Source organism: Cebus imitator, unplaced genomic scaffold, assembly GCF_001604975.1.
Source record: "Cebus imitator isolate Cc_AM_T3 unplaced genomic scaffold, Cebus_imitator-1.0 Scaffold433, whole genome shotgun sequence".
In the NCBI taxonomy this organism is placed as follows: Eukaryota; Metazoa; Chordata; class Mammalia; order Primates; family Cebidae; genus Cebus; species Cebus imitator.
This window is the reverse complement of record NW_016107748.1, coordinates 849,269-863,206: the sequence shown is the minus strand read 5'-3', so window position 1 is coordinate 863,206 and position 13,938 is coordinate 849,269. Positions and strand designations below refer to the sequence as shown.

At 36.1% G+C, this 13,938-nt stretch overlaps 1 protein-coding gene and 1 pseudogene across 5 annotated transcripts in view; one reads left to right on the top strand and one right to left on the bottom strand.

Moving 5' to 3' along the window:
* MON2 (MON2 homolog, regulator of endosome-to-Golgi trafficking) overlaps positions 1-13,938 on the bottom strand; it is a 135,864-nt gene that overhangs the window by 38,953 nt on the left and 82,973 nt on the right. For all 5 annotated transcript variants that reach the window (XM_017510187.2, XM_017510190.2, XM_017510188.2 and 2 more), the window contains 5 exons: positions 13,747-13,857; positions 11,365-11,540; positions 8,555-8,717; positions 5,644-5,937; positions 2,637-2,835 (listed from right to left, as the gene is read on the bottom strand). In XM_017510187.2, coding sequence (XP_017365676.1) covers positions 2,637-2,835; positions 5,644-5,937; positions 8,555-8,717; positions 11,365-11,540; positions 13,747-13,857 — 943 coding nt within the window. The remainder of the gene's footprint in view (positions 1-2,636; positions 2,836-5,643; positions 5,938-8,554; positions 8,718-11,364; positions 11,541-13,746; positions 13,858-13,938) is intronic.
* LOC119468449 lies at positions 12,756-12,846 on the top strand (annotated as a pseudogene).

Sequence of the window (13,938 nt, the reverse complement as noted above, 5' to 3'; positions counted from 1 at the left end):
GAGAAAGCAGTCAGTTAATAAAAAAGCTTGAAGTAGGTCTGCTATAAAACAATAGGTACTACCTGCCTACTCTGGACAAACTGTAACACCTGCCTAGTTATATGCATCTTCCCCCACCATATTATTTTTATTAAAAATTGAGGGCTGGTCGCAGTGGCTCACGTCTGTAATCCCTGCACCTTGGGAGTCCAAGGCATGTGGATCACCTGAGGTCAGGAATTCTAGACCAGTCTGGTCAACATGATGAAGCCTGTCTCTATTAAAAATACAAAAACTTAGCTGGGCATCGTGGTGGCACCTGTAATCCCAGCTACTCAGGAGGCTGAACCAGGAGAACTGCTTGAACCTGGGAGGCAGAGGTTGCAGTGAGCTGAGATAGCACCACTGCACTCCAGCCTGGGCAACAAAAGCAAAACTCTGTCTCAAAAAAAAAAATTGAGGTAAAATTTACATAAAATAAAAAACACAGAATTTTAAGTAAACTGTTCAAAGAGTTTTGACAAATTACATTTTAAAACTATCTAATGGTTAAAACACTTCTGCCTGTTGCCATCACAGTTTAAAAGTCTCATGTATCATTATATTTGCCTAACAGAATGGTGACCTAATATCAGATTTAGAATATCCTGTGCCATTTAGGGAGAAAAACCTCTGCAATTCCTCTATTAACATATTTTATGTCAGAGCAGGAGTCTTCCTTAAAAGAGTAGATATAATTATATATTGCATGTGGTTATGTTAAAAATATAAAACTTATTCTAAAATAACAAATATTTCTTAGTCAAGTTATAAAAAAATGATCAAAGACATTAACTATCCTACATCTTCATTTTTAAAAATCTCAATCTATTAGTTCTTAGCTTTTAAGATAAATATCATGAAGGTACTAAAAACGATGCTTATTTTGTTAAAACTTTGCAAATGTACAATGAAAATTTGTGCATTTCACTGTATGTAAATTTTACATGAGGAAAATCTCAAAATTTAAAAATACATATACCCAACACGCAAAATGGATCAGATAGCATAAATTGTTTTTGAAAAACGGGGAAAAAGTGCATATAAAGAACAACATACAAAAATGCCTACGGAATGAGTAAATGTGCTTGCGCTTTCAAACAAAGAAGCTTAAAAAAAGCTAAACGATTTAAAAAATAGATAAAATAATACGTACAACATGCTCATAACTATGTACAAAAGTATCTCTGTTCACCTATTCTACCACCTCCAGCACTACCACCAGAATTAAAAGCATACTCAGCAACTGGGTTTCTCAGTCTTGATACTACTGCCATTTCTGGTTGGATAATTCTTTGTTATAGGAGATTGCATTGTAAGATGTGCACTGTAAGTTGTGTAGCATTAACCCTTGCCTTTACCTTCCCCAGAAGGCAGTAACACTCACCCCTTCCCCAGTTACGACAACTAAAAATGTCTCCAGAGTTGCCAAATGTCCAATGGGAGTAGAACAGGCCCTGTTTAAGAATCACTGATATGCCACCAACAGCTTCCTAACCAGTCTAACAACACCCTGCCATCCTTCCTTGTTTCCATTCCAGTCTACATACACACTAAAATATGTACTTCGTGATCTTTTTGAAGTGCATATCTGATCATGTCAAATCATGAATTATATCTTGTAATTGTTCTTAGGATGAAGTCCTAACTTTTTTTTTTTTTTTTTTGAAACAGGTTTTCACTCTGACACCCAGGCTTGAGATCACTGGGACGATCTTGGCTAACTGCACAAATCTCCATATTCCACGCTCAAGCAAGCCTTACACCTCAGCCTCCCAAGTAGCTGGGATTGCAGGTGCACACCACCACATTCGGATGTTTTTTTTGTTTGTTTGTTTGGTTTTTTTTGAAATTTTTGTAGAGACAAAATCTCATTGTATTGCTCAGGCTGGTTTCAAACTCCTGGGCTCAAGCTATCCTGATGCATCAGCCTCCCAAAGTGTTGAGATTATAGGTAAGAGCCACCCTGCCTAGCCTCCTAACTTTCTCCTAACACACTGTACATGATCTGGATGATATGGCCTTTTCCTACCTCTCAATCTTGTTGAGAATCAAACTCTTATTCTCTTCATTCTAGACCTTTAAACATGCTAGGATCTACCATCTCTTTTTCTCAATCTTCTCCTGTCTTTTTTACATTCTCTCATTGACTATAAGGCTCTCCACACTTCATCTTACCCTTGCCTGATGAACTACTTACCCTTCAGATCTCAGGAAAACTATACCTTTATCAGAGCCCGTGTGGAACTCACTGGCCAGGTCAAGTACCTATTGAAGCTCACAATGTACCATTCCTTTGCAACATGTCAGTGTAGCAATTTTGCCTTTATTTATGTAATTATGGCTACTCCTTCATGCCCATGATAGCAAAAATGATGTGTATTTTGCCTTTCATTGTATTCCCTAGAGGCTAGACCACAGTAGGTACACATTAAATAATTTATCAATGAAATGAATGGAAACACACATGCTTACACATACCCCACACATAAAGACCAAGTTAAGATCGATTATTCTTAGGTAGTAGCACTGTATATGAACTCTAAAATAATTGTATTTTCCAAATTTCCTTTAACATTAATTACTTGTATAACCAGAAAAAAAAAATGTATGTATACCTAAAGGTTGCAGCAAATATCTTCTAGTGTTGAAGATTCTTGCTACTCCAGCCAACGTTAATACCCATGTCTCAGCCCATTGCTTTTCTGCTGTGTCCCTTGAATGATGAATGAGAATATTGCCACCTCCAGACTCAATCTTTTCTTTGTCTGCAGTGGTAGAGGACTCTCGAACTCTGTCCAGTAGATGAAAGAGTACCTAAATATTTATAAAAATGTCATATAAAAAGCATTGATAATATAGCTTAAGTAACAGCATAGGAGCAACAGCATAGGAATCTAGAAAGTGTTACAAAAACATACTTGACAATCTTATCAACCTCTATATATTGGAGGGAATTGACCAACAGAGGTAATTATACACTTTTTTTTTTTTTAAGAAGAAACCTCGCTCTGTCACCCAGCCTGGAGAGCACTGGTGGGATCTCAGCTCACTGCAACCTCCAACTCTTGGGTTCAAGTGACTCTCCTGTCTCAGACTCCTGAGTAGCTGGGATTACAGGAACCTGCCAGCATGCCCAGCTAATTTTTGTATTTTTAGTAGAGACAAAGTTTCATCATGTTGGCCAGGCTGGTCTCAAACTCCTGATCTGAGGTGCTCCACTCGCCTTGGCCTCCCAAAGTGCTGGGATTACAGGTGTGAGCTACAGTATCAGGCCTTAACTATACATTCTTAAGTTTATCATGGAATACAAAAAATTAAGGCTGGGCACAGTGGCTCACATCTGTAGTCCTGGCACTTTGGGAGGCCAAGGTGGGCAGATTTCTTGAGCCCAGGAGTTCAAGACCAGCCTGTGCAAAAATGGTGAAGCCCAGTCCCTACAAAAAAAAAAAAAAAATACAAAAATTAGCCAAATGTTGTGGTATACATCTGTAGTCCAGCTACTTGGAAGGCTGAGGTGAGACGATCACCTGAGCCCCCAGGGAAGGTTGAGGTGGCAGTGAGCTTTGATCATGCCACTGCACTCCAGCCTGGGCAACGGAGTGAGATCCTGTCTCAAAAAAAGAAATTAAAATTAACTGGATAAAATATAAGACTTGTTGAGGTATCAATGGAGGATCTATGGGGTAATGTATAAGCAAAGCACAAAGCTAAGGAGAGGAGTCCAGGACAAAAGTACAATTATCAGAGATGGCTCGTGCCTGTAATCCCAGTGCTTTGGAAGGCCAAAGTGAGGAGGATTGCTTGAAGTCTGGAGTTTAAGAACAGCCAGGGCAACATAGTGAGACTGTCTCTACAAAAAAAAAGTTTTTAAATTAGCTGGGCCTGGTAGTGTGAGCCTATAGTCCCAGCTATTCAAGAGGCTGATGTGGGAAGATCACTTGAGCCCAGCAGGTCAAGGTTGTAGTGTGCTATAATCTGACCACTGCACTCAAGCCTGGGTGACAGAGCAAGACCCCATCTCACACACACAAAAAAGACCAACAGTAGGATATGAACAATTTCTGTGTTCTCAGAGTGTGGTCTCTGAACTAATACCAGCAAAATCAAATACCACCCAGGAACTTGATAGAAATGGAAATTCTCAGGCCTCACTCCAGGCCAGAATAATCAGAATAATCAGGCTCAGGGAGAGCAGACAACACTGGCTCAGCAATCTATGCTTTAACAAGTCTTCAAGGTGATTCTGTTACACTCTAATGTTTAAGAGACTTAAGTAGAATAATGTGGAAATGAATTACAGAAGATAAGACAATGCAAGGAGTGTGAGAAAAAAAATCATTAACAATTAGGTAGCAAAAAGATAAAAAATGAAGTTGCTTGAAAAGAAAATAAGAATCAGAAAAGTATTAGATTAAAAACAAACTGTAAGGGAGAATTAAGCATGTCTGTGATCTCAGGAGGAACTATGGGATGGAATTGAAACATAAGACAGAAGGAAGGAGGGCTTTTACTATAATACACATAATTTTGTTACTTTAAAAAATAAAAATTAAAAAGTGAAAAAAGAAAACAGGGCTTTGGATTATTTTATTTGGGACCATACAGTGTTATTATCTACATGTATTTGAGACAGTTCACTCTGTCACCCAGGCTGGCGTGCAGTGACATGATCTTAGCACACTACATCCTCCACCTTGCAGGTTCAAGAGATTCTTGTACCTCAGCTTCCCAAGTAGCTGGCATTATAGGAGTGCACCACCACATCCAGCTAATTTTTAAAAAATTTTAGTAGATATGGGTTTCACCGTATTGGCCAGGTTGGTCTTAAATCCCTGACCTCAGGTGATCCTCCTGCCTCAGCCTCCCAATGTGCTGGGGTTATTACAGGCGTGAGCCACAATGCCTGGCCTATTAATTTTTTAAGAAGGCATTTTGGGGTCTATTAATTTGAAAAACTCACAAAAGCAAGTGAAAGGATTATAAACAGAATTCTATCATAATGGAACAGATGGAACAAAAAAGAGACTTTTAGCAAAGAGGAAATGATTACTAATAAGCTGCTGATTTTATTAGGATGTTTCAAAAGAAGAAAATCTGAAAATGTGATTTAGTGAATAAACATTACATGTACAATATACCATTTGAAGGTTACTTTTATTTGGAGAGTCTGCAAGTAAACTTCATTGCTATTAATATTCGTCTGTTTATAAAATTATCTTTTGATTATATTTAAATTACATATCTGTAAGTAGACCTCAAAAGTAAAACAAACAAAACCCCTAAAAGCTTTCCACTCTATTGTAAGGGATTGATTATCCTCTGTGGTTTAGTAACTCCTAGTTTTTATCATTTGGGAAAATGGGGGAAAAAGAGAGACAAAGGCAGAAATCAAGAGAGTGACAATAAGAGATGAGAACAGAAACAGAGATAAGGCTGTTAATATTTAATTTGCTCTGTGTGAGGTACAATTTACAACATGACACAGTTAACATTTACTGTTTTGTCAAATACACAAATGCATGGAAATTCTTTAAAAATTAAAAGAAACAAGTTTAAATGAAAAAGTATTAATATAAAAGCATGTCTCATTAAAAGCTGATAGTCCAATCTATTTTACAATACCTTCCAAATAACAGTGTGCCAGGTTGAATGCTGTAATAAAGTTCCATGTGCACCAATTGTAGAAAACAGAGTTTGCCCTGCACTCTTCCTGACAGCAGGACGAGGATCCACGCATAGTTCACCCAGTTTTGCATAAAGACATAACCACAAGCAATCAAATGGTGGTGCAGGGTGGAAAGGCCGATTTAAAACAACTCCTTTCTCTTCTGCCTGCTTTTGCTGTAATGCCTCTTCCTTATTTAGTTCTTTTTCAATAGTTTCCCCTCGTTGGAAAAAATAATCTGAAATATTCCACTAAAAAGCAAAGTAAAAAAACATTAGTTTATTCAAGGTTTCCTTTTAAACACATAACTATGCAACATGTAGTTGCTTTACCTTTCACAGTAAAACTTTAAAACGATTACTTCAAAAATCTCTTTCCTAGTAGACTAAGTTCAGTGAAACACCTCTTCCTCTGTCAGCATCTCTACATGATTTCAGGAGAAAGTGGAGAAACAATCTTCTGCTAACATTTATTTTTTTACTTTTTTATTATAAAAAATATCAAGAACATACAAAAAACCAAGAATTGTATAATGAACTTGAACACATTGATATATCTACCGCCTAGATACAACAATTCTTTAATATTGTTTAATAAGTTTGTAATTTCATACAAGTAAACAGCAATTACTATTTCTAAACATATTCTATAATTCACTGTCAACCACAGTACAAATTAATAATAATTATGCCAATGGTTAAAATGTAGAGAATCCAGTACTGCAAACATAAATGTAAAATAAAAGAGGTGCTATCCAGCAGTAATTTTTGCTGAACTAGCCACCCACTCTTTGGGAGCAATTATATATGCAACATGCTTACATTCTTTCCCATGTAAAAATGGGAAAAATAATAGTAATAGTAAAGTATAGTTGTCCCTCAGTATCCATGGGGGATTGGTTTCAGGACCTCCCACCCCATATCCAAATCCACAAATCCCCAAGTCCCTTATATAAAATCGTGTAGTATTTGCATATAGCCTACATACATCCTCCCATATACTTTAAGTAATCACTAGATAACTTTTAATACCTAAGGTAAATGCTATCTAAATAGCTGTTATACTGTATTGTTTAGGTAATACTGACAAGAAAGACTGTACATGTTTACCACAGGCACAACTATCCTTTTAAAAAAGTTCTTTTTCTATTTATACTTGGTTGAATCTACAGACACAGAAGCCACAAAAATTGAGAGCTAAACGTAGGAAGAGCTGAATGTAGTAACTTATCTAGCTTGTGAGGAAAATTTAAAAGTTCAAATTTATAAAACTGCTGAGTTTTAACATACACTTAAAAGATTCTAAATAACTGCCTTTAAATATATATTGAAAACAATTCTGTGCATGTTTATTTCATGTAATGTTAACAATTCTCTAACCTTCATTATAGGGATACCTTGTTTTATTGCACTTTATTGTGCTTCACAGATAATTGCAATTTTTATAAATTGAAGGTTTGTGGCAACCCTGCATTGAACAAGTGTGTTGGTGCCATTTTTTTTCCAGCAGCTTGTTATCACTGTGTTTCTGTGTCACATTTTAGTAATACTTGTAATATTTCAAAGCTTTTAATTATTATTGTGTCTGTTATGGTGATCTATGATCAGTGATCTTCGACACAACTATTGTAACTATTTTTGGGCACACAGCCGCACCTATGTAAGATGGCAAACTTAATGTGAGTTTTCTGACTGTTTCATCATCTGGTTGTTTCCTCATCTTTTTATTTCTTCTCAGGCTTCGCTATTCCTTGAGGTACAACAACAGTGAAGTTAGGCCAGTTAATAACCCTACAATGACCTGTAAGTGTTCAAGTGAAAGGAAGAGTTGCATTTCTCTCACTTTTAATCAAAAGCTAGTAATAATTAAGCTAAGTGAGGAAGGTATGTTGAAAACCAAGACAGGCCAAAGCTAGGCCTCTTGTGCCAGTGAGTCAAGTTGTGAATGCACAGGGTAAATTATTGAAGGAAACGAAAAGTGTTACTCTAAAGGACAAACAAATGATTAAAAAGTACACCAGCCTTACTGATGATATCAAGAAAGTTTTAGTTGTCTGGACAGAAGGTCAATCCAGCCACAAGATTCGCTTAAGCCAAAGTCTAATCCAGAGCAAGGCCCTAACTCTCCTCAATTCTATAAAGGCTGAGCAAGGTGAAGAATCTGCAGATGAAAAGTCTGAAGCTAGCAGGGGCTTGTTCAGGGGTTTAAGGAAAGCATTACCACCATAACTTACTACAAGGTGAAGCAGCAAGTGCTGATGTGGAAGCTGTGGCAGGTTATCCAGATCTACCTAAGATCACTGATGAAGGTGACTACACTGACCAACAGATTTTCAGTGTAGACAAAACAACCTTCTAATTTTACTTTTTTAAAAGAGACAAGGTCTGGCTCTGTTGCCAAGCCTGGGGTGCAGTGGTATGATCATAACTCACTGCAGTCTCCAAGTCGTGGGCTCAAGAAATCCTCCCATGTAGCTAAGACTACAGGCGCACACCACCATACACAGCTAATTTTTAGTAGAGATGAGGGGTCTCACTTTATTGCTCAGGCTGGTCTCAAACTCCTGGCCTCAGCAATCCTCCCACCTCAGCCTCTCAAAGTGCTGGGATTATAGGCATTAGCTACCACACACAGCCTGAAACAACCTTCTACTGGAAGATGTCATGTAGGACTTTCATGGCTAAAGATAAAAAGTCAATGCTTGGCTTCAAGGCTTCAAATTACAGGCTGATTTTCTTGTCAGAGACTAATGCAACTGGTTCACATTAAATATATATATTTATATTTATATATTTGCTTAACATTCACTCCCAACTGAATAACAATGATTTCTAAATTATATTATATTCTAAGGACAATGATACTTACCAATAAACCTATTGAAGTTAAACTAATATTAAGTTCTTGGTTATGGAGACCAAAGCTACCTGCAACATCTACAACTATTTGTAGGCAAGTACAAGGCATTGTTGGCAGAAAATCTGTCACAACCAACTGAAGACACTGGAATGCAGTTCGTATCAAGGATTCTCTGAAAACAAAAGAAATGTATACAGGTGCAATTATTTTATTTATTTATTTATTTTTGAGACAAGGTCTTACTCCGTCACTTAGGTTGGAGTGCAGTGGTGCAATCATGCCTCACTCTCAACCTCCCGTGATCATATGCTCCTCCCACCTCAGCTTCCCCAGTAGCTGGGACTACAGATGCACACCATGCCTTTTTTGGTGTGTGTGGAAACAGGGTCCCACTATGTTGCCTTGGCTGGTCTCAATTTCCTGGGCTCAAGTGATCCTCCTGCCTTGGCCTCCCAAAGTTTACATTTACAATTACAGGCCATGAGCTACCACAACCAGCCTTAATTATGCATTTAAAAGAAATGTGTAAAAATACCTATCTTATAATAATTTGAATGAAGTAAAATTTTATTTTAGAATTTAAGCAAGAAACTCCTCATATAGATCATAAAGTATTTTAACATTTACATAAATGTAAAATAGATACACTTACTTAAATTAACAAAAACAAAGAAGCTTGCAGGTAATAAGAGATAAAAACAAATTAAAAAAATAAAGTATTAACATCATATTATTTCTATTTGTATTTCATACCAACTAACTAAAAAAAAAGAAAAGTAGGCAATAAATGAGAATGGGAAGTTAGCCAGTTACTTTTCTCCTCACTGTATCCCTGGTATCTAGTAAAGTGCCCAGTACATGTAAATACACACAATTTACTGAAAAAGAGCTCCTTATTCTTTTATATCTATACTACATCTTATTTAAATCTCCAAAGAAAATAAAACCCACATCCAGTCTGTGAGAAAAGAGTAAATTTTGAATTTCAAATAAAGATAACAACAACTATTTGGTTTTGGAGAAAAATTCTGATGGTAAAAACAATAATGAAAATGGTAAAGGTAATTGCTAATACTCTGAATGCTTAGTATGTCACATACTTTCCAAGTGTTTTACACCTATTAATTCATTATATCCTTACTACAATGCCCTATGTAATATACCACATTATAGGATGGGAGAAGACACTTAAGCTTGATCTAAACTGATCTCTTTTCAATTTAATCATCTCAATATTTTGTAGTGCTTAAAAGAATTTTATTTCTATAAACATTTAAGAAAAATTAACTTTCCATAATAGTCTCAAGCATCTTGGTCACCTACAACTCCTTAACTAGTCATCAAAACAAGACAGTGTGTTACTACAGAATTACAGAAAAATATATCCAATGTCTGCTGAATCTCTCCACTGCAATCTCCTACCCCAAAAGTTAAACAAGTCCATATGTCCTCTCCAAATCTGTTCTTCCTTGTGTATTCCCTATTTAGTTAATGATATTAACATCCCCCACTAAACTGCCTAAGTCAGAAATCTGGAAGACATTCCTGATTGCTATTTTCTCCTTTGCCCCGACAGTCTATCTGTTAAGTAGTTCAAATCTATCTCCTATTTCTAGTGAGCACTCGTAGGCATTCTCATTTCCCACCCTCCCCTCCATGATGCTGTCACAGTTATATCTATCATATTCATATGTGATTACATCACTCCTCTGCTTAGAATCCCAAAATGTCTTTCAACTGTATTCAGGATACATTCAAAACATTTATATAAGCATATAAGATCTCCTTCATAATTTTGGCTCTGTCCTCCTCCTGCTAAGGTTACTTATTTTGTGGCATAACAAACTACAGTCATGTATTGCTTACTGACAAGGATATGTTCTGAGAAATGTGTCATTAAGCGATTCTGTCGCTGTATGAACATCACAGAGCATACTGACACAAATCTAGATGACAGAACCTACTCCACACTTGGGCTATATGTCATAGCTTATTGCTCCTGAGCTACAAACCTGTACAGCTTAGCTTACTACTGCCCTGAATAGTGTAAGCAATTGTAACACGATGTAAGTATTTATGTACTGAAGCATATCTAAACATAGAAAAGGTACAGTAAAAAAAGGGTATCAAAATCTTACGGGACCTCCATCATATATGTGGCCTGTTGTGGACTGAAACGTTAGGGGGCATGCAACTATACTTTCTTACTAGGATTCTATGTCTAGGGCAGGAGCTACTTACCTATGTAATCAGAATAACTATCAAGCATTGTAATATACTAAGCACAGAATAAATGTTTAATAAATCAAAAATTAATGAAAAGCTCACTTTAAGGCAATTTCTGACTGTCTAATATACATAGCGAGGTCAAGCCCTAAATGCTGTTTCACATCTTATCAAATAATGTATTTATTTTAACAAAACAAAGCTACCCCATCTTTGGATGTGTTACAAAATTTGTTAGATTGTTTCATGTATCTTAGCATAAGCAAGAATCATGTAATCTTGCATGAATGTCAAATAAACAGCAATTTTTTCATCCTTCCAAACCAAAAGTGATCTCTAGAAATTCTCTGTAACCACTTAGGGGTAGAGTTAAGCAAAACTCTTATAGATCTTAGCCTTAAGCAGCAAGAACATTAAAAAAATTAGGATGGAGTCCTTTTCTACCTCTATCATTTTTTATGTTAATTTTATTTATATTTTATTTTTCATATTTTTTTCTCAAATAATTTGAAACACTTACCCTTGAACATTTCTGACTGCTCCCATGTTTACTTTTCATATATATTTTTTCTCAAGTAATTTTACATACTTACCCTTGATCATTTCTGATTGCTCCCATGACTCCAAGCACTAATGGCCATCCAGGCCCAAGACTGTCTCCCTGACTCTGCAGAATCTGCAACACACATTCTAACTGCTTGAGTCGAATATCTGGATGATTAATATTGGACATCTCCTTTAGTGGGTTCAGTAAAAGCAACTGCAGCCTCTGAAAAGGGGGCAAGAAACTAATTAGAAAGAGAAATCCAAAAAATACAAGAAGACATTTCTATTGCTTTTTAAGTTTAAATTCATTAAATGTATCTCCATTCAGACTACCACGGTAAATAGAATTTTTTTTTTTTTTTTTTTTTAGATGGAGTCTTGTTCTGTCACCTAGGAGACTGGAGTACAGTGGCGCAATCTCAGCTCACTGCAACCTCCGCCTCCTTGGTTCAAGTGATCCTCCTGCCTCAGCCTCCTGAGTAGCTGGGATTACAGGCATGCACCACCATCCCTGGCTAATTTTTGTATTTTTAGTAGAGACAGGGTTTCACCACATTGGCCAGGCTGGTCTTGAACTCCTGACCTCAGGTGATCTGCCCACTTTGGCTTCCCAAGGTGCTGAGATTACAGGCGTGAGCCAGCACACCTGTTCAGAATTATTCTACTAAAATAAACATCAAATATCATTTATTCAACAGTAATTATTAAAGGCAAATCTATCTATTTTTAAATATGAGAAAAAAACTTTCAAGATGTTAGATTTTAGGCAAATGGGTAATTATCTTACTTTAAAAGATACTAATTATAAACGCATAAATAACAGAAATGAACTTCACTATAGGAAATATATCTCTAGCTATATTTGGAGAGAGGAAATCAATTCCCAATTTCTAAAATGAACTTTTGTTTATTAATGTATATCATATGTATTTAAATTTAAAATTCTCAAGCATGATACAGTAGAAGCTATACTTCTTAAAAAACGAATAAATGTAGCAGATACTAACAAAGATGACATAAAACCAAGAAATTTGTCGGAAAGTTTAAAAAAAAAAGCATTCTGTCTATCCCTTTCAGCATCTGAAAACCCTTGCTTCATTCTTAACTTTCTTTTCTCCAGGGAATTCATTTATTTGGTTCATTCCCTGAATAAACATTTCTAAGCTTTCACTATGCACCAAGTATTATTAAGCTGGACGTTGAGGATATCAAAATAAATGAAAAAGCGTGTTTTTTTTTAAAAAAATTCAAATTGTTTCAGAAGAACATATGAAATCACTAAAATATAAGCTCTGTAAGCTTTATCTTTTCTGTCTTGTTCATCATCCTATTCCAAGAGCCGTATTCAACAATTATGTGTTCAGTGAATTTCTGGAATACAATTATGATACAGTAAGATGATGAGGGCAATTGGAACGGTTACTAAATGCCTCATTCTGTTCTTGCTTCAGTAGTACATATACTAAAATTGGAATGATACAGAGATTAGCACAGCCCCCATGAAAATTTGTGATGTACTCCATATTTTTATTTAAAAAGTTAAAAAATAAATAAATGTGTTGTTCCTATTCACTCCTGAAACAATAAAACTTTGGTAGGCTTTTTAAAAAATGGGTACAAGGCTGGGCGCAGTGGCTCACGCCTGTAATCCCAGCACTTTGGGAGGCCAAGGCGGGTGGATCTCAAGGTCAGGAGTTTGAGACCAGCCTGACCAACATGGTGAAACCCCGTCTCTACTAAAAATATAAAAATTAGCCAGCCATGGTGGCGCACACCTGTAATACCAACTACTCAGGAGGCTGAGGCAGGAGAATCACTTCAACCCGGAAGGCAGAGGTTGCAGTGAGCCGAGATCACGCCACTGCACTCCAGCCTGGGCGACAGAGAGAGACTTCGTCTCAAAGAAAAAAAATGGGTACAAATAATAAAGAAAGTCAGGACGTAGAATTCATGACAAAGGTAAACTCTGGAAGTAAAAAATAATTTAAAATTATGTTTAAATAAAAATCTACTTCATTGTGCTTGTTTCTTCTGCCACTTATTTTCTCCCTATGTAAGGGTAGTGAGAGAGAAAAAAAAAACAGAGACAGGTAAAGACCTAAGCAAAAGAGGCTCCAAAACAACACTTTGGCACTGCATAAATAGGAAAACTTATGACTATGAGACCAATTCTAGGTAATTTAACTTAGTTTAGTTTAACCTTCTGTAGTTTAATCTTAGTTAAACTAACTTAGTTTAGTTTAACCTAAATTACTTTAACCTTAATTTAACCTTCTGTAAGAGATTCAGGGCCTACATATAAAATTGAATATTAAGTTAAAAACCCCACTCTTAGATACCATCTACTTGATAAATTAAGAAAAAAATCACATATGGAGGAGGAAGAGTTTATATTATGTTTTTTTTTTTTAAAGTAAGGTTTTTATTACCTGGTTTTGTGAAAGTGGAGGATCATGGTTAAATGTTAATCCTGCTTTAATAAGGGAAGTTAAAGCTTCTGCTCCCCATTCTCTCATTCGAGAGTTTGGATGCTGGCAGACCTGAAGATATATAAAATTAAAAGTTTAATTTGTATACTTCAGCTATAAGTCACACATCAATTTTACTTTTTTTTTTTTTTT